Source organism: Carassius gibelio, chromosome B3 (assembly GCF_023724105.1).
Source record: "Carassius gibelio isolate Cgi1373 ecotype wild population from Czech Republic chromosome B3, carGib1.2-hapl.c, whole genome shotgun sequence".
NCBI lineage: Eukaryota > Metazoa > Chordata > Actinopteri > Cypriniformes > Cyprinidae > Carassius > Carassius gibelio.
The window spans coordinates 20286790-20304607 of NC_068398.1; the positions used below are offsets into that span (position 1 = coordinate 20286790).

The following is a 17818-nucleotide window of genomic DNA, read 5'->3' on the forward strand; positions in this document are numbered from 1 at the left end:
TTTTGATACAGGAACCATTTGATTGGTTCATGCAAGTCTGTGCAAGTGTGAGATCCTGCTCTTGTAAACCTCCAAAACAAAATCAAGACTATGTACAGGAGTCTAATAGGGGAAGTAATGGCCTAGTGTTTAGAGATTTTGACTCCTAACCCCAGGGAGGTGGGTTTAAATCTCAGGCCGGCAATACCACGACTTAGGTGCCCTTGAGCAAGTCACCAAACCCCCAAATGCTCCCCAGGTGCTGCAGCATAAATGTCTGGCCACTGCGCCAGGTTTGTTCACTTTGGATGAAATGCACGAATTTTGAGTATGGTCACCATACTTGGAAGGTCAAGTCACTTTCACCCCCCACTTAATAGGACCCCTTTATAAGACACTCAAGATGGTAAACTTGACAGTGGTCAAAAGCAGTTTGGCTCATATGGGAGTGCCAGCAAAGCCACATAACAGGATTCAAATTGTAGATTTAAAGAGAAAAGCTAGCGCAAGACACATACACAATCCATTAAGATCATTTTAATAAAGTCACAGCACTTCCAGTTATTTTTGGCCATGGCCAGATTCCTTAACACTGATGGGCCCAACAGAGGACTTATCCCACCACAGATCTGAGGAAAAAAAAAAAGCAGTTAGAAAAAGCGGTGCATAAAAAGAATAAAAGGTCAACCTAAACTAATTTGACCTTTATGGGGCTGGTCACTTCCTCTTCGGTTACTACACGTTGAGTCACAGCAGCCACACACCTGGTCAGAACCATCTGCAGACACCCAACTGACAAGACACCCTTAAGTTAAAAGCACTTCCTCAGTCACCTGTACACTTTAGGAGGTGGGGGATCATACCCATTAGCAGAGAAGGAACAAGCTTTCTGTTCAGGATTTGGAGTCGTTGTTGCTACGGCCACCTTCACCATGCAGGTGATGTAAACCTGCAGAGACCATCATTTGTAGATCATGATAGCACATCATATAAAGCATCGCACCGGTCACATACCAGTCCACTGTCTGGTTGCTGGAACCTGAAAGCCTCTAGCTGAAGCTGCAACTTGTCACCTTGAGTTCGAGGCATGAAGTGAGATCTGGAGCCTGTGAGCTTGGCATCAACCAGGCACCTGGGAAAGGAACCAAGTTAAACTGCAATACACCTAGTGTGGGAGATATGAGGTGCACCACTTACCCATTGTTCTCAATAAAGGAGTATCTGGGGACAGATGTGACATCAGGGACAATTGTAGCCATACAGCGGTCCACAAACACACGGATGGGAACATGGCTGTATGAAAGCACAGATGCTTCAAGGTTTATGATGTCACCCAGGAAGTATTGGTTATAAGGCCTCTCGAATCTCCAGTCATCTATAAAGACAACTTTTAGAACAGGTTCACAAGCACTGCATAGTTACAAGAGCATTTGGTACACCAACCGGTCATGAGCTTGAGGGAGAAGACGAAGACCTCCTCTGCAGCTTCCATAGAGGTATATGGGACCCAACGGGGCACTAAGGAATCGCTGCTCACATTATGCTTTCTGCAAGGGAGTCAAACCATCACCTTACCCTGACTTCAGTACATCAGCAATCTTGAACCCTGACCTCACCTTGAATAGTGACACTCGATTCCAACCACTGCACTAATGCTCCGAACAATAGGAACACCAAGTAAAGCCTCTTGAGGGGTGTGGAGGAGTTTGAAGGTGTAGACAAGCTCATCGTTAGTCACCTGAAGATAAACGAGTCCTGTTAGTCACAAAAAACTCCAAGCCACAGAAAGGGAACAATTGAAACCTCACCATCACTACACTGCCACATCCATGCAATCCAGATTCAAAGACAAGCACTTGAGCAGAAGGGTCTTCTCCAGTTGCAGTACAGCCTCCCAGTGTAAGAGCAGAGGAGCTCACTAGCTTCCCAATCCCAAAGAAGTCTTTCTTGACTTCCACATATATGGAACCCTCTCTACACTGAGCCGCTACGCTGTTGGGAGGGACAAAGTGACGCGGATCAAAAGGGATGACTGGCTGCTGTGGTTCTTCTGGCAGGCTTGGAAACTGCCATGTCAGTTTTGTCACTGGACCCAGCATCTGTTCTTTTGACTGAACACCAAAAACATCTTGAGAAGGCCTCCTAAAGTCACTCTTGGCTAGTGCTTGGACAGGAAATCTTTGTGGGGCAGATGCAGGTTTACTGGGGCCATGTTTCTTGGGAATTTGAGGCATCCTAGAGTCGGTCTTCTGAACTTTTGCCCTAGGCATAAAGTCACCTGGGGTCCAATCACTTCTCTCGCTGGGACTCCACTGTGCTTCAGAAAATCCCAGCACAAAAAGAAACACCAATCCAAATCCAACTTGCCCAAACCCCATTGTTGTTCAGCTTGCAGTTCAATAATGCATTAGGGCTCCACCATCCAAATTTATTCAGCTGAAAATCAAGATGGCTCCACCTCTCTCGTGACAAGCATCATTTTCCTCTATACCAGCTAATTTACTCAATCAATTTGTCACAGGTGAAATCCATTTATTTCTCTTTACTCAAAATAAACTATGCCCCATTTAAGGACATGTTGTATTAGAAGCTATACTAAATCATTGTTTACTTTAAATATAAAAATGACATAAATTCTCTGAAACACAACCAACATCTAAGCCGTTTTGTGTCCTCTTTTTATTCATTCAGAAACATGATCACAGACAGAACTGTACACTAGAGTTTTCAAAATAATAAAGATCATTGTGTTTCTACACAGTCAGGTTGTAGTTGTACACAGTCACAGTTTTATTGTAGATTCACTAAAATGTTTTCTCCTCCTTCCCATTGTTTTATGACTAGGTTGATCAGTGCGTGTGGATTTACGGTAGACTTCCTTCATTCAGCTTAAACTACTGCATGCTGAAAGAAACCCCGTTAATGGACATTAAGAACAAAACACATTAAAACACACTGGAAAATGTCTGGAAAAGTCTTAAACTAAATATATAATGTTGACAAATAGTTTGTGATGCAGCGCGCACACAGAAAAAAAGTGGGCAACTATTAAAATTTTTACTATTTTTTTTTTTGCCTGTTATTTTTTTCTGTTTCAGCTATTTCTCATTCGATTCATTTCTTCATAAAGAAACAACTAACGTGCCACTGAACAGTCACATCTACTTTAACACAACACTTGGCTCATGGTGCTTTCTTTTCATGTTGCCAATTCGTCCCCTTGGAATTATAAGGTCCTCTCTGCATTCCAAGTAGTTTTGAGATATTGAGCTTCAAAGAGCTTCAAAGTTGTTGCATTCCACTGTGTAGATAGAACCTTATTGTTTTTTAAATAAAAATCCCATAATGTATACGACATTTAAAAAAAAAAATCTATCACATAATGTAAATAAGTTGTCACAGAATAACAATATGGGAATAACTCAATTTTGACAAAAATGTCAGATAGAACCTTATAATTCCAAGGGGACAAATTCACAGTTCTAACTTGCTGAAACAGCCTGTAATGGATGCATTTATTTCTGGTAAATGACAAGGGTGATGGAGTGGGAGTCTCCTAGGCACCATTTAAACAGCTTCATCTTACATAAAGATGAAAAAAGACAAGCAGACAGGTAAAGACACTGCTAGGGAGACTGGGTCAGCTTTGTATTCTGATCAAAGAACAGTTGACGGCTGCTTTCCGGTACACTTTAATTGTCCCTTCTGCTTTTCTTACATTTGGGGCGATCAGGAACTGCAAAGCTGTCTTTATGAGTCGCTGAACTCTCGTCGCCATCTCTTTCTGACCGTCCCTCTCTGTCCTTATGGCTCCCCTCACCGTTTCAGCTATCACTGTGACGATCTCTGTCACTATGACAGTCCCTCTCTGCGTAGCGATCACGGTCTACACCACTTTGCCTGCCACTGTGACGATAATGACTATCTCCACGATGACCTCTGTCGTCAGCATTCCTATCGCTATAGGATCACTCTTTTGCAGAAGAGCTAGAGTAAGAATCTGAAACTGAGCTCAGGGAGCCTGTACTGCTGAAGCCACTCATTTTGGTGCCTGAGCTGAGGGGAGGGCAGGGGCGCTGCACAAGATCCTGGGCCCTATGCATAGGCAGTCCTAAAGCCCCCATTTATAGTTCAAAACTACACAATTTTGAACTAAGTTCACTAAGTTCCAAAAATGAACTAGTTCATAGTTCTTTTTTTCCATATGATGCTGCGAGCTATTATTTTTCAAATTATTGCAACAGCCCATATAGAATCACAGACAGCAATTATTTTATCAGTTTTAACAATGAAGCTATGCATCAGATTTCATCTTCATATCCAATTTTGAATCCTTATCCAACCAGGGTTTACATTAGCATTGAGGGGACAGCATTTCTCCATTGTTGCTTTAATGCTTTGTCTCCCATTCTCACCGACCTTGTCATAAACATCATAAAATTCTTTTAAATGACCATACGCCTTCTTGCTACATGCTGCTGTCGCCTCCATGCCTTTTTTTTTTTTGATGACACGTCACGCATGCGGCGGACGGCGGTGCGACACTGGTGGCTGGTGTTGCCAGATTGGGTGTTTTTCCGCTACAAATTAAGACCCGTTTATGGTGTGTTTTAGCCGGGTTTTCGCCTGGAAGGCTCTATAGAAATCTGGCACCCTATTGAACGAAGTTAACCTGAGCGTGCCGTTCACAGACACCAGAATGAACGAGTTGACAGCAACGTTCATCAGGCATTAAACAGCACGTTCAGTTCACGTTCGCCCAAAATATGAACGAGTTAATGAACTATCGTTCAATGAATGCATTCAGGCACAACACTGGGGAGGGGGTGGCTGCATGGAGGGAAATGAGGAAGAAAACAATGGCAAGTAGAAGATGTGGCTTCATCTTGCATACAGACAAAAAGACAATCAGACAGGTAAAGACACTGCTAGGGAGACTGGGTCAGCTTTGTATTCTGATCAAAGAACAGTTGACGGCTGCTTTCCTGTACACTTTAATTGTCCCATCTGCTTTTCTTACGTTTGGGGGGATCAGGAACTGCAAAGCTGTCTTTATGAGTCGCTGAACTCTCGCCGCCATCTCTTTCTGACCGTCCCTCTCTGTCCTTATGGCTCCCTTCACCATTTCAGCTATCACTGTGACGATCTCTGTCACTATGACGGTCCCTCTCTGTGTACCGATCACGGTCTCCACCACTTTGCCTGCTACTGTGATGATAATGACTATCTCCACGATGACCTCTGTCGTCAGCATTCCTATCGCTACAGGATCCCTCTTTTGAAGAAGAGCTAGAGTCTGAAATTGAGCTCAGGGAGCCTGTACTGCTGAAGCCACTCATTTTGGTGCCCGAGCTGAGGGGAGGGCAGGGGTGCTGCACAAGATCCCGGGCCCTATGCATAGGCAGTCCTAAATACCCCGCCCACCCCCCCTTGAAAATATATATTCCAGACTTTTCAAGAGCCCATCTTCATTTGGGGCCCTGGTAACCAGTACTGGTTTTACCCGAGCAGCAACCTCCCGCTCTCTCTCGTGATGCCAATAAGGAAGTGACTAAAATTGCAATTCATCGACTGGCCGCTAGAGGCTGGCTGCAAAAGAGAGTCAATCCCATAGACTCCCCATGTTAAAATGCCCAACTTTACAGCAGAAAAAAACATGTTTACAGCCTGGTTAAAAAAATGATTTGGTCTATATTGCTAATTTTGCCCTTCATGACAACTGTGAGGGGGGTGAATTTTTTTTATAACTCATCCGTTTAAATTATATTAAGCATTAAAGTTCTGCATAATTAAGGGCGTGGCCACTTGAGTGACAGGTGGATTGCCGCTGCTGACAATGCCGTCGCGCTAGGTGGGCGTGGCTTCAGCAATCAGCTCCCGCCTTTTTGCCCATTTTCGATTATACGTCCATATTTTTTTACAGTCTATGGTTTTACCCCCAGTCCGAAGCCCCTGGGGGAGGGAGGGGCTGCATGTAGGGAAATGAGGAAGAAAACAATGTCAAGTAGGAGATGTGGGTTCCGTCATGCCCCTCTCGTGATCCTGAAGGCAAAGAACTTAGACTTCCTGCACTGGTCCACCCAGAGGAGCTGCTTGACTTTTTTTTTTTTTTTCAATCACCAACATGAAGTTGTTTTATTTTTGGAGTCTCTTAGCTGAATCAACTCATTAGGTGATTAGTGGAGTACTCAACTTAATCTGTGTGTCTTATAAAAAGAAATATACCACTGGGGAGGCTCCAGAAACAGTTTGAAAACATTTTATGCTCCAGAAGCCCATTGTTTTCTTCTGTTAATTCTTAATCACATTTAAAAATGTTAAACCAAACATCTTATTGGTTTTATTTGTAAGCCTTGTAAAAAAAAAAAAAAGCTCGGTACGACTAAGCACGGTTTGCATTTCCACTAGAGTTTAGTATCGCTTTAGAGGAGATGTAATCATCGTTCCATGTCACCTCAAGCGCTCACTGAATCTGCTCCTCTATCAAGGAGCGAGAACATCGTTACTTTCACATCCAGTTACAGCACACTTTGGGTTTCATAATGTGGGCCTTTTGATACAGGAACCATTTGATAGGTTCATGCTAGTCTGGGCAAGTGCGAGATCCTTTTCTTGTAAACCTTCAACAAAAATCAAGACTATGTACGGGAGCATAATGGGGGAAGTCATGGCCTAGTGTTTAGAGATTTTGACTCCTAACCCCAGGGAGGTGGGTTTGAATCTCAGGCCGGTAATACCACAACTTATGTGCCCTTGAGCAAGGCACCAAACCCCCAAATGCTCCCCAGGTGCTGCAGCATAAATGGCTTGCCACTGCACCAGGTGTGTTCAATTTGGATGAAATACACAAATTTTGAGTATGGGTCACCATACTTGGAAGGTCAAGTCACTTTCACCCCCCACTTAATAGGACCCCTTTATAAGACACTCAAGATGGAAGACTTGACAGTGGTCAAAAGCAGTTTGGCTCATATGGGAGTGCCAGCAAAGCCACATAACTGATTCAAATTGTAGATTTAAAGAGAAAAGCTCAAGACAAATGCACGATCCATTAAGATCATTTTAATAAAGTCACAGCACTTCCAGTTATTTTTGGCCATGGCCAGATTTCTTAACACTGATGGGCCCAACAGAGGATTTATCCCACCACAGATCTGAGGAAAAAACAAGCAGTTAGAAAAAGCTGTGCATAAAAAGAATAAGGTCAACCTAAACTAATCCAACCTTTATGGGGCTGGTCACTTCCTCTTCTGGTACTACACGTGGAGTCACAGCAGCCACACACCTGGTCAGAACCATCTGCAGACACCCAACTGACAAGACACCCTTAAGTTAAAAGCACTTCCTCAGTCACCTGTACACTTTAGGAGGTGGGGGATCATACCCATTAGCAGAGAAGGAACAAGCTTTCTGTTCAGGATTTGGAGTCGTTGTTGCTACGGCCACCTTCACCATGCAGGTGATGTAAACCTGCAGAGACCATCATTTGTAGATCATGATAGCACATCATATAAAGCATCGCACCGGTCACATACCAGTCCACTGTCTGGTTGCTGGAACCTGAAAGCCTCTAGCTGAAGCTGCAACTTGTCACCTTGAGTTCGAGGCATGAAGTGAGATCTGGAGCCTGTGAGCTTGGCATCAACCAGGCACCTGGGAAAGGAACCAAGTTAAACTGCAATACACCTAGTGTGGGAGATATGAGGTGCACCACTTACCCATTGTTCTCAATAAAGGAGTATCTGGGGACAGATGTGACATCAGGGACTATTGTAGCCACACAGCTGTCCATAAACACACGGATGGGAACATGGCTGTATGAAAGCACAGATGCTTCAAGGTTTATGATGTCACCCAGGAAGTATTGGTTAGAAGGCCTCTCGAATCTCCAGTCATCTACAAAGACAACTTTTAGAACAGGTTCACAAGCACTGGATGGTTACAAGAGCATTTGGTACACCAACCGGTCATGAGCTTGAGGGAGAAGACGAAGACCTCCTCTGCAGCTTCCATAGAGGTATATGGGACCCAACGGGGCACTAAGGAATCGCTGCTCACATTATGCTTTCTGCAAGGGAGTCAAACCATCACCTTACCCTGACTTCAGTACATCAGCAACCTTGAACCCTGACCTCTCCTTGAATAGTGACACTCGATTCCAACCACTGCACTAATGCTCCGAACAATAGGAACACCAAGTGAAGCCTCTTGTGGGGTGTGGAGAAGTTTGAAGGTGTAGACAAGCTCATCGTTAGTCACCTGAAGATAGGGGAGTCCTGTTAGTCACAAAACACTCCAAGCCACAGAAATGGAAAATTGAAACCTCACCATCACTACACTGCCACATCCATGCAATCCAGATTCAAAGACAAGCACTTGAGCAGAAGGGTCTTCTCCAGTTGCAGTACAGCCTCCCAGTGTAAGAGCAGAGGAGCTCACTAGCTTCCCAATCCCAAAGAAGTCTTTCTTGACTTCCACATATATGGAACCCTCTCTACACTGAGCCGCTACGCTGTTGGGAGGGACAAAGTGACGCGGATCAAAAGGGATGACTGGCTGCTGTGGTTCTTCTGGCAGGCTTGGAAACTGCCATGTCAGTTTTGTCACTGGACCCAGCATCTGTTCTTTTGACTGAACACCAAAAACATCTTGAGAAGGCCTCCTAAAGTCACTCTTGGCTAGTGCTTGGACAGGAAATCTTTGTGGGGCAGATGCAGGTTTACTGGGGCCATGTTTCTTGGGAATTTGAGGCATCCTAGAGTCGGTCTTCTGAACTTTTGCCCTAGGCATAAAGTCACCTGGGGTCCAATCATTTCTCTCGCTGGGACTCCACTGTGCTTCAGAAAATCCCAGCACAAAAAGGAACACCAATCCAAATCCAACTTGCCCAAACCCCATTGTTGTTCAGCTTGCAGTTCAATAATGCATTAGCGCTCCACCATCCAAATTTATTCAGCTGAAAATCAAGATGGCTCCACCTCTCTCGTGACAAGCATCATTTTCCTCTATACCAGCTAATTTACTCAATCAATTTGTCACAGGTGAAAACCATTTATTTCTCTTTACTCAAAATAAACTATGCCCCATTTAAGTACATGTTGTATTAGAAGCTATACCAAATGATTGTTTACTTTAAATATAAAAATGACATAAATTTTCTGAAACAAAACCAACATCTAAGCCTTTTTGTGTCCTCTTTTTATTCATTCAGAAACATGATCACAGACAGAATTGTTCACTAGAGTATTCAAAATAATAAAGATCATCGTATTTCTACACAGTCAGGTTTAGATTGTGACACAGTTGCCTCACATCAGCACATCAATCTTCACAAGAGATGGAAATGGAGCAAGGCAATGCAAGATCATAGTATAGTACATAGATTTTATCGTAGATTCACTAAAATGTTTTCTCCTCCTTCCCGTTGTCTTATTACTAAGTTGATCAGTGTGTGTGGATTTACGGTAGACTTCCTTCCTTCAGCTTAAACTACTGCATGCTGAAAGAAACCCGTTTATGGACATTAAGAACAACACACATTAAAACACACTGGAAAATGTCTGAAAAAGTCTTAAACTAAATATATCGTTGACAAATAGTTTGTGAAGCAGCGCACACAAACACAAAAAGGTTGGCAACTATTAACAAAGAGGTTTTGATTTTTAGATTTTTTCTGTTACACAGCCAACATTTCTCATTTGATTAGTTTCTTCGGAAAGAAACAACTAGCGTGCCACTGAACAGTCACATCTACTTTAACACAACACATAGGCTCATGGTGCATTCTTTTCATCTTGCCAATTCACAATTCTAACTTGCTGAAACAGCCTGTAATGGATGCATTTATTCCTGGTAAATGACAAGGGTGATGGAGTGGGAGTCTCCTAGGCACCATTAAAACAGCTTCATCTTACATAAAGACAAAAAAGACAAGCAGACAGGTAAAGACACTGCTAGGGAGACTGGGTCAGCTTTGTATTCTGATCAAAGAACAGTTGACGGCTGCTTTCCGGTACACTTTAATTGTCCCATCTGCTTTTCTTACGTTTGGGGGGATCAGGAACTGCAAAGCTGTCTTTATGAGTCGCTGAACTCTCGCCGCCATCTCTTTCTGACCGTCCCTCTCTGTCCTTATGGCTCCCCTCACCGTTTCGGCTATCACTGTGACGATCTCTGTCACTATGACGGTCCCTCTCTGTGTAGCAATCACGGTCTACACCACTTTGCCTGCCACTGTGACGATAACGATCTCCACGATGACCTCTGTCGTCAGCATTACTATCACTACAGGATCCCTCTTTTGAAGAAGAGCTAGAGTAAGAGTCTGAAACTGAGCTCAGGGAGCCTGAGAACTTAGACTTCCCGCACTGGTCCACCCAGAGGAGCTGCTTGACTTTGTGGTGAGTTTTGGAGGAACACCAGATGCTGCCACAAAGTGGTTTTTATACTGAGCCTGAGGGAAAGCAAAAGCAGTCAAACAAAATCCAGACATTGGTACATACAACTATACATCTTTACTGAGGAATTTAAAGGGGTGGTTGAGTATGAATTCACTTTTTTAACATAAGTTAGTTAAGACTGGAAGTGACCACAACAAGCCTCGTCCCAGGATTGAGACATCACTAACCATGATGTTTACGTCAACCTGCCCAATAGGGCTGCACAATTACGACAAAAATCATAATTGTCGTTTATTCCCTTGAAATTGTAATAGCGATTATTCATTACGATTATCACAATTTACATTGAATGATGTTTATGCCATTGATTTAATTGCATGCTATATTTTTATATAAAATAATATGTGCTTTTCTATAGTATTAAGCCTCAAATGTCAAATATACATCGGATTGGTTTCTTCTTTAAATTATATAAAAATAGGAATGCTATTACAATTATATACTTATGCTAAAACATTGGAAAAACCCTTTCTAACATGCAGAAAAAAATGCATCTGAAGCAGTCAGAATAACATAAGTGGACTTTCAACGATTAATTGCCACTTTGAACAATTATGTAATTGTGGCATCCATAATTGTGATTTTAATTAGAAAAATAATTGTGCGGCTCTACTGTCCATGGGATGGTAATGGTAAGGGCGCGTGATGTTTCCGGACAAAGTGCAAAGCTAACCAATCGGAGCACAATTATGTATTTTGTAGAGGGAGTGGCTTCATAGAACCAGGAACTCAACAGAAGGTTCTAATGAGAACAGAAACAGCGGTGTAAAATAAAATGTCAAATATGTGAAAATAATTTGCTTTTTTTAACAACTAAACATAAACATGTGTTACATTGCACCCCAAAAACACAATCAAGCTGATAAACCACTTCATTAAGAGTGGGTGGCAAAAGAAATTCAGTGAAAGATGTGACCAAGACAAAATAAAATAAATAAATAATGATAATAAAATGTACCTGAAATGCTTGCTTCAGGGCAGACATACGCTCTCCCATGGCCCCAGTGAAGGGTTTGAAGGCTTCATAGTTACCAAGAGGAGAACCACCACTACTACTGCACTCCTTTATGAATAAATTTAAGATATTATATAGCTAATGCTTTCATTATATTTGTAATAACCGTGGTTTCTGTCCGCAATTGCGAAAAATAATTGTAGACAAAATAACATCGGGGTGGGCAGAATAAAAAAAATAAATATATATATTTTTTATATACACACACACACACACACATATATATATATATATACAGTACAGACCAAAAGTTTCTTTATTTTCCTGACTATGAAAATTGTAGTTTCACACTGAAGGCATCAAGGGCTATTTGACCAAGAAGGAGAGTGATGGGGTGCTGCGCCAGATGACCTGGCCTCCACAGTCACTGGACCTGAACCCAATCGAGATGGTTTAGGGGTGAGCTGGACCGCAGACTGAAGGCAAAAGGGCCAACAAGTGTTAAGCATCTCTCGGGAACTCCTTCAAGACTGTTGGAAGACCATTTCAGGTGACTACCTCTTGAAGCTCATCAAGAGAATGCCAAGAGTGTGCAAAGCAGTAATCAAAGCAAAAGGTGGCTACTTTGAAGAACCTAGAATATGACATATTTTCAGTTGTTTCACACTTTTTTGTTATGTATATAATTCCATATATAATTCCACATGTGTTAATTCATAGTTTTGATGCCTTCAGTGTGAATCTACAATTTTCATAGTTATGAAAATAAAGAAAACTCTTTGAATGAGAAGGTGTGTCCAAACTTTTGGTCTGTACTATATATATATAACCATTTTTTAAAATAAATAAATTCATAAAGCAAGCAAGCAAGCAAAAGTAAAGTCAAACTAACAGTGGATTCAGATCCAAGGCCTGGCCTCTCTCTGTAACCCAGGCCTCCTTCTCCAACATTTGGCTTCTTCTCTTTCCCTCCCTTAAAGCGGGACTTCCTTAACCAGGGATTCTAGAGAAAAACAGTAACAACCGTAATTTAAAGTTGATGAGCAAGTCTGTGAAACATGTTGTATCAAACTTGTTGAACCCCATCTGCATCACTGTGTGGTATGCCACCTGCAACGCGTCCTGCCGAAAGACTATGCAACGCATAGTGAGAGCAGCTGAGAAAATGATTGGTGTCTCTCTATCCCCCTCCAGGACATTTACATATCCCGCCACACGTGCAAAGCCCTCGGCATCTCAGGTGATCCCACCCACTTGTCACACAGCTTCTTCATTCTGCTGCCATCAGGGAGGAGACTACGAAGTCTCCAGGCCAGGACCAGCAGACTGAAGGACAGCTTCATCCACCAGGTTGTCAGGAAGCTGAACTAGCCCCTGAACTTGAAAACTAGACAGATAAAATAAGAACAACTAACCGGCAACATCAGTAGCTACTAATATGGGCAGATTCTTCTTCAAAGTCAGCGATGACTTTGTTCCTCTCGCTCTGATCCATGTCTCCATGCAGCAGCCCTAGGCTATAACCTTCCTGATTGAGATTTGTAGCCAGTTCCTCACAGTTAGTCTTTTTAGTGACAAAGATGAGCACAGAGCCAGCCTATGTGAACTCAACAGAACACGAATGGGGTCAACCAAAAATATCTCGCGCCAGCTTTTCAATTTCTTCCGAAATGTTGCACTGAATAACAAAGCTGTAAGAGATCAGAAGTCATGAAGAGCTAGTAAGTACAATAAATGCATTGGATTGGGTTAATGCAAGAATGTATAAGTGCTTTAAAGTAGCAAATTAATATAAATATGAGAGATACTTACTCTGTCGATCAGCACTCGTTGGAAATATAACACCCCTTTCCATAATCTTGAGCTTCATCTTTCAAAATAAATGTAAACAGTTAATTATGTCCTTAGTTTTACCATCAGTTCAAGTCTGAAAGGGGAACAGAGTTGCGTGACAGAGACAGTGATGAAGCTCTTATGTGTTTGCAGTACACAAGACATGGACAGTTAAGACAGCTGACTCCACTGTGTGGCCGTCTCTCTCTCTCACACACACGATGTGAAAAAATTAGGGACTGGCATAGCAACATAGCTGTCCACAAACACAGAAAGGAACATGAATGTATGACCTTACGGAGGCTTCAAAGTTGATGATGTCACTCAAGAAATATTGATTAGAAGGACTCTCAAATCTTCAATCATCTGCTGAGAAATTATATTAAGTTAAGGTTCACACAAATATGGCACTAGTGAAAGTTGCATTCTACCAACCAGTCATTAGGACACCTAACAATCCTGAATTTAGTCCTTACCTTGTAGAGTGACACACAATAATAACTACTCCACCACTGCTCCTGATAATAGGACCACCATATGAAGCCTCAGTGTAGATGATGGAAAATGTATAGACAAGCTCATTTTCAGTCACCTACAGGGGTTAGGTGTTGCTCAGAGAAACCTACAAACACCCAGAAAACAAGAACAACATAGCATCACTGTTGGTGTGCCGTCACATCCATGCAGTTTAGACTCAAAGATGATCACTTGAGTAGAAGGATCTTCTCCAGTTGCAGTACAGCCTCCCAGTTAGCCGTCATGTGGTTCCAAAGATGTCTTCCATCACCTCCAGATATTGAAGCCTCTCCACACTGAGCTGCTTCACTGTTGGCAGGGACAGGATGGCACAACTCAAAAGGAGTGTGTTGCTGCTACGGTTCTTCTAGAAGCCTTGGAAAGCACCATGTCACTTTTGCCACTGGATCCAGCAGCAGTTCTTTTGACTGAACACCAAAAATATGTTGAGAAGGCTTTCCAAAGTCAATCCTGGCTTGTCTCTGGATAGGAAACCTTTGTGGTGCTAATACAGTACTGTTATTAGCAGATTTTGTTGGACTCTGAGACATCCTGGTTCGATGCTGTTGAAGCTTAAACATTACATAGTTTTTCATGGATCTATCTTGCTATTGTGCTTCAGATGAACCAGTAAACACCAATAACTTTCCAAATACTGCTTGCCTAAACCCAATAGCTTTTTTTTTTTTAATCACCAACATGTTTATATTTTTGGAGTCTCTCAGCTGAATGAACTCATTAGGTGATTAGTGGAGTACTCCACTTAATCGGTGTCTTATAAAAAGAAATATACCACTGGGGAGGCTCCAGGAACAGTTTGAAAACATTTTTATACTCAAGCAGCCCATTGTTTTCTTGTTAATTCTTAATCACCACATTTAAAAATGTTAAACCAAACATCTTATTGGAGGTTTTTGTAAGCTTTGTTAAAAAAAAAAAAAAAAAAAAAGCGCGCTCAGTAAGACTAACCATGGTTTGCATTTCCACTAGAGTTTAGAATCGCTTTAGAGGAGATGGAATCGTCGTTCCACGTCACCTCAAGCGCTCACTGAATCTGCTCCTTTACCAAGGAGTGGGAACATCTGTACTTCCACATCCAGTCACAGCACACTTTGGGTTTCACAATGTGGGCCTTTTGATACAGGAACCATTTGATTGGTTCATGCAAGTCTGGGCAAGTGTGAGATCCTGCTCTTGTAAACCTCCAAAACAAAATCAAGACTATGTACAGGAGTCTAATAGGGGAAGTAATGGCCTAGTGTTTAGAGATTTTGACTCCTAACCCCAGGGAGGTGGGTTTGAATCTCAGGCCGGTAATACCACAACTTATGTGCCCTTGAGCAAGGCACCAAACCCCCAAATGCTCCCCAGGCGCTGCAGCATAAATGGCTGGCCACTGCACCAGGTGTGTTTGCTTTGGATGAAATGCACAAATTCTGAGTATGGGTCACCATACTGGGTGGAAGGTCAAGTCACTTTCACCCCCCACTTAATAGGACCCCTTTATAAGACACTCAAGATGGAAGACTTGACAGTGGTCAAAAGCAGTTTGGCTCATATGGGAGTGCCAGCAAAGCCACATAACTGATTCAAATTGTAGATTTAAAGAGAAGAGCGCAAGACAAATGCACAATCCATTAAGATCATTTTAATAAAGTCACAGCACTTCCAGTTATTTTTGGTCATGGCCAGATTTCTTAACACTGATGGGCCCAACAGAGGATTTATCCCACCACAGATCTGAGGAAAAAACAAGCAGTTAGAAAAAGCTGTGCATAAAAAGAATAAAGTCAACCTAAACTAATCTAACCTTTATGGGGCTGGTCACTTCCTCTTCTGGTACTACATGTGGAGTCACAGCAGCCACACACCTGGTCGGAACCATCTGCAGACACCCAACTGACAAGACACCCTTAAGTTAAAAGCATTTCCTCAGTCACCTGTACACTTTAGGAGGTGGGGGATCATACCTATTAGCAGAGAAGGAACAAGCTTTCTGTTCAGGATTTGGAGTCGTTATTGCTACGGCCACCTTCACCATGCAGGTGATGTAAACCTGCAGAGACCATCATTTGTAGATCATGATAGCACATCATATAAAGCATTGCACAGGTCACATACCAGTCCACTGTCTGGTTGCTGGAACCTGAAAGCCTCTAGCTGAAGCTGCAACTTGTCACCTTGAGTTCGAGGCATGAAGTGAGATCTGGAGCCTGTGAGCTTGGCATCAACCAGGCACCTGGGAAAGGAACCAAGTTAAACTTCATACACCTAGTGTGGGAGATATGAGGTGCACCACTTACCCATTGTTCTCAATAAAGGAGTATCTGGGGACAGATGTGACATCAGGGACTATTGTAGCCACACAGCTGTCCATAAACACACGGATGGGAACATGGCTGTATGAAAGCACAGACGCTTCAAGGTTTATGATGTCACCCAGGAAGTATTGGTTAGAAGGCCTCTCAAATCTCCAGTCATCTACAAAGACAACTTTTAGAACAGGTTCACAAGCACTGGATGGTTACAAGAGCATTTGGTACACCAACCGGTCATGAGCTTGAGGGAGAAGACGAAGACCTCCTCTGCAGCTTCCATAGAGGTATATGGGACCCAACGGGGCACTAAGGAATCGCTGCTCACATTATGCTTTCTGCAAGGGAGTCAAACCATCACCTTACCCTGACTTCAGTACATCAGCAGCCTTGAACCCTGACCTCACCTTGAATAGTGACACTCGATTCCAACCACTGCACTAATGCTCCGAACAATAGGAACACCAAGTGAAGCCTCTTGTGGGGTGTGGAGAAGTTTGAAGGTGTAGACAAGCTCATCGTTAGTCACCTGAAGATAGACGAGTCCTGTTAGTCACAAAACACTCCAAGCCACAGAAAGGGAACACTGAAACCTCACCATCACTACACTGCCACATCCATGCAATCCAGATTCAAAGACAAGAACTTGGGCAGAAGGGTCTTCTCCAGTTGCAGTACAGCCTCCCAGTGTAAGAGCAGAGGAGCTCACTAGCTTCCCAATCCCAAAGAAGTCTTTCTTGACTTCCACATATATGGAACCCTCTCTACACTGAGCCGCTACGCTGTTGGGAGGGACAAAGTGACGCGGATCAAAAGGGATGACTGGCTGCTGTGGTTCTTCTGGCAGGCTTGGAAACTGCCATGTCAGTTTTGTCACTGGACCCAGCATCTGTTCTTTTGACTGAACACCAAAAACATCTTGAGAAGGCCTCCTAAAGTCACTCTTGGCTAGTGCTTGGACAGGAAATCTTTGTGGGGCAGATGCAGGTTTACTGGGGCCATGTTTCTTGAGAATTTGAGGCATCCTAGAGTCAGTCTTCTGAACTTTTGCCCTAGGCATAAAGTCACCTGGGGTCCAATCACTTCTCTCGCTGGGACTCCACTGTGCTTCAGAAAATCCCAGCACAAAAAGGAACACCAATCCAAATCCAAATCCAACTTGCCCAAACCCCATTGTTGTTCAGCTTGCAGTTCAATAATGCATTAGAGCTCCACCATCCAAATTTATTCAGCTGAAAATCAGGATGGCTCCACCTCTCTCGTGACAAGCATCATTTTCCTCTATACCAGCTAATTTACTCAATCAATTTGTCACAGGTGAAAACCATTTATTTCTCTTTACTCAAAATAAACTATGCCCCATTTAAGGACATGTTGTATTAGAAGCTATACCAAATAATTGTTTACTTTAAATATAAAAATGACATAAATTCTCTGAAACACAACCAACATCTAAGCCGTTTTGTGTCCTCTTTTTATTCATTCAGAAACATGATCACAGACAGAACTGTACACTAGAGTTTTCAAAATAATAAAGATCATCGTGTTTCTACACTGTCAGGTTGTAGTTGTACACAGTCACAGTTTTATTGTAGATTCACTAAAATGTTTTCTCCTCCTTCCCATTGTTTTATGACTAGGTTGATCAGTGTGTGTGGATTTACGGTAGACTTCCTTCCTTCAGCTTAAACTACTGCATGCTGAAAGAAACCTTTTAATGGAAATTAAGAACAACACACATTAATACACACTGGAAAATA

General features: G+C 42.6%; 1 protein-coding gene across 3 annotated transcripts; it reads right to left on the bottom strand.

Annotated features, from left to right (window-relative positions):
- Nucleotides 1-496: 496 nt before the first annotated feature.
- On the bottom strand, nt 497-17260 carry LOC127952365 (zona pellucida sperm-binding protein 3-like). 3 transcript variants are annotated; one of them, XM_052550751.1, is made up of 9 exons: nt 17127-17260; nt 8308-8777; nt 1596-1717; nt 1423-1526; nt 1177-1354; nt 994-1111; nt 843-928; nt 683-771; nt 497-608 (listed from the first exon to the last, which is right to left on the bottom strand). In XM_052550751.1, the coding sequence occupies exons 1-9, from the start codon at nt 17230-17232 to the stop codon at nt 541-543; spliced, it is 1341 nt and encodes a 446-aa protein (XP_052406711.1). In that variant the 5' UTR covers nt 17233-17260; the 3' UTR covers nt 497-540. The 3 variants fall into 3 exon arrangements, with proteins under 3 accessions (XP_052406711.1, XP_052406710.1, XP_052406712.1); XM_052550750.1 differs by lacking the exon at nt 8308-8777 and adding an exon at nt 1788-2257 and having other exon boundaries at nt 17127-17259; XM_052550752.1 differs by lacking the exons at nt 497-608; nt 683-771; nt 843-928; ... (3 more) ...; nt 1596-1717; nt 8308-8777 and adding exons at nt 15372-15483; nt 15554-15642; nt 15714-15799; ... (2 more) ...; nt 16293-16396; nt 16466-16587 and having other exon boundaries at nt 16657-17247.
- Nucleotides 17261-17818: the final 558 nt, after the last annotated feature.

Coding starts and splice junctions, on each gene's coding strand:
- LOC127952365 (XM_052550751.1), bottom strand. CDS start 17,232: ATGGGGTTTGGGCAAGTTGGATTTGGATTTGGATTGGTGTTCCTTTTT. Junction 1,718..8,307: donor GATGTGGCAGTGTAGTGATG/GTGAGGTTTCAA, acceptor GTTTATCTTCAG/GTGACTAACGATGAGCTTGT. Junction 1,355..1,422: donor CTCCCTCAAGCTCATGACCG/GTTGGTGTACCA, acceptor TTGTCTTTATAG/ATGACTGGAGATTCGAGAGG.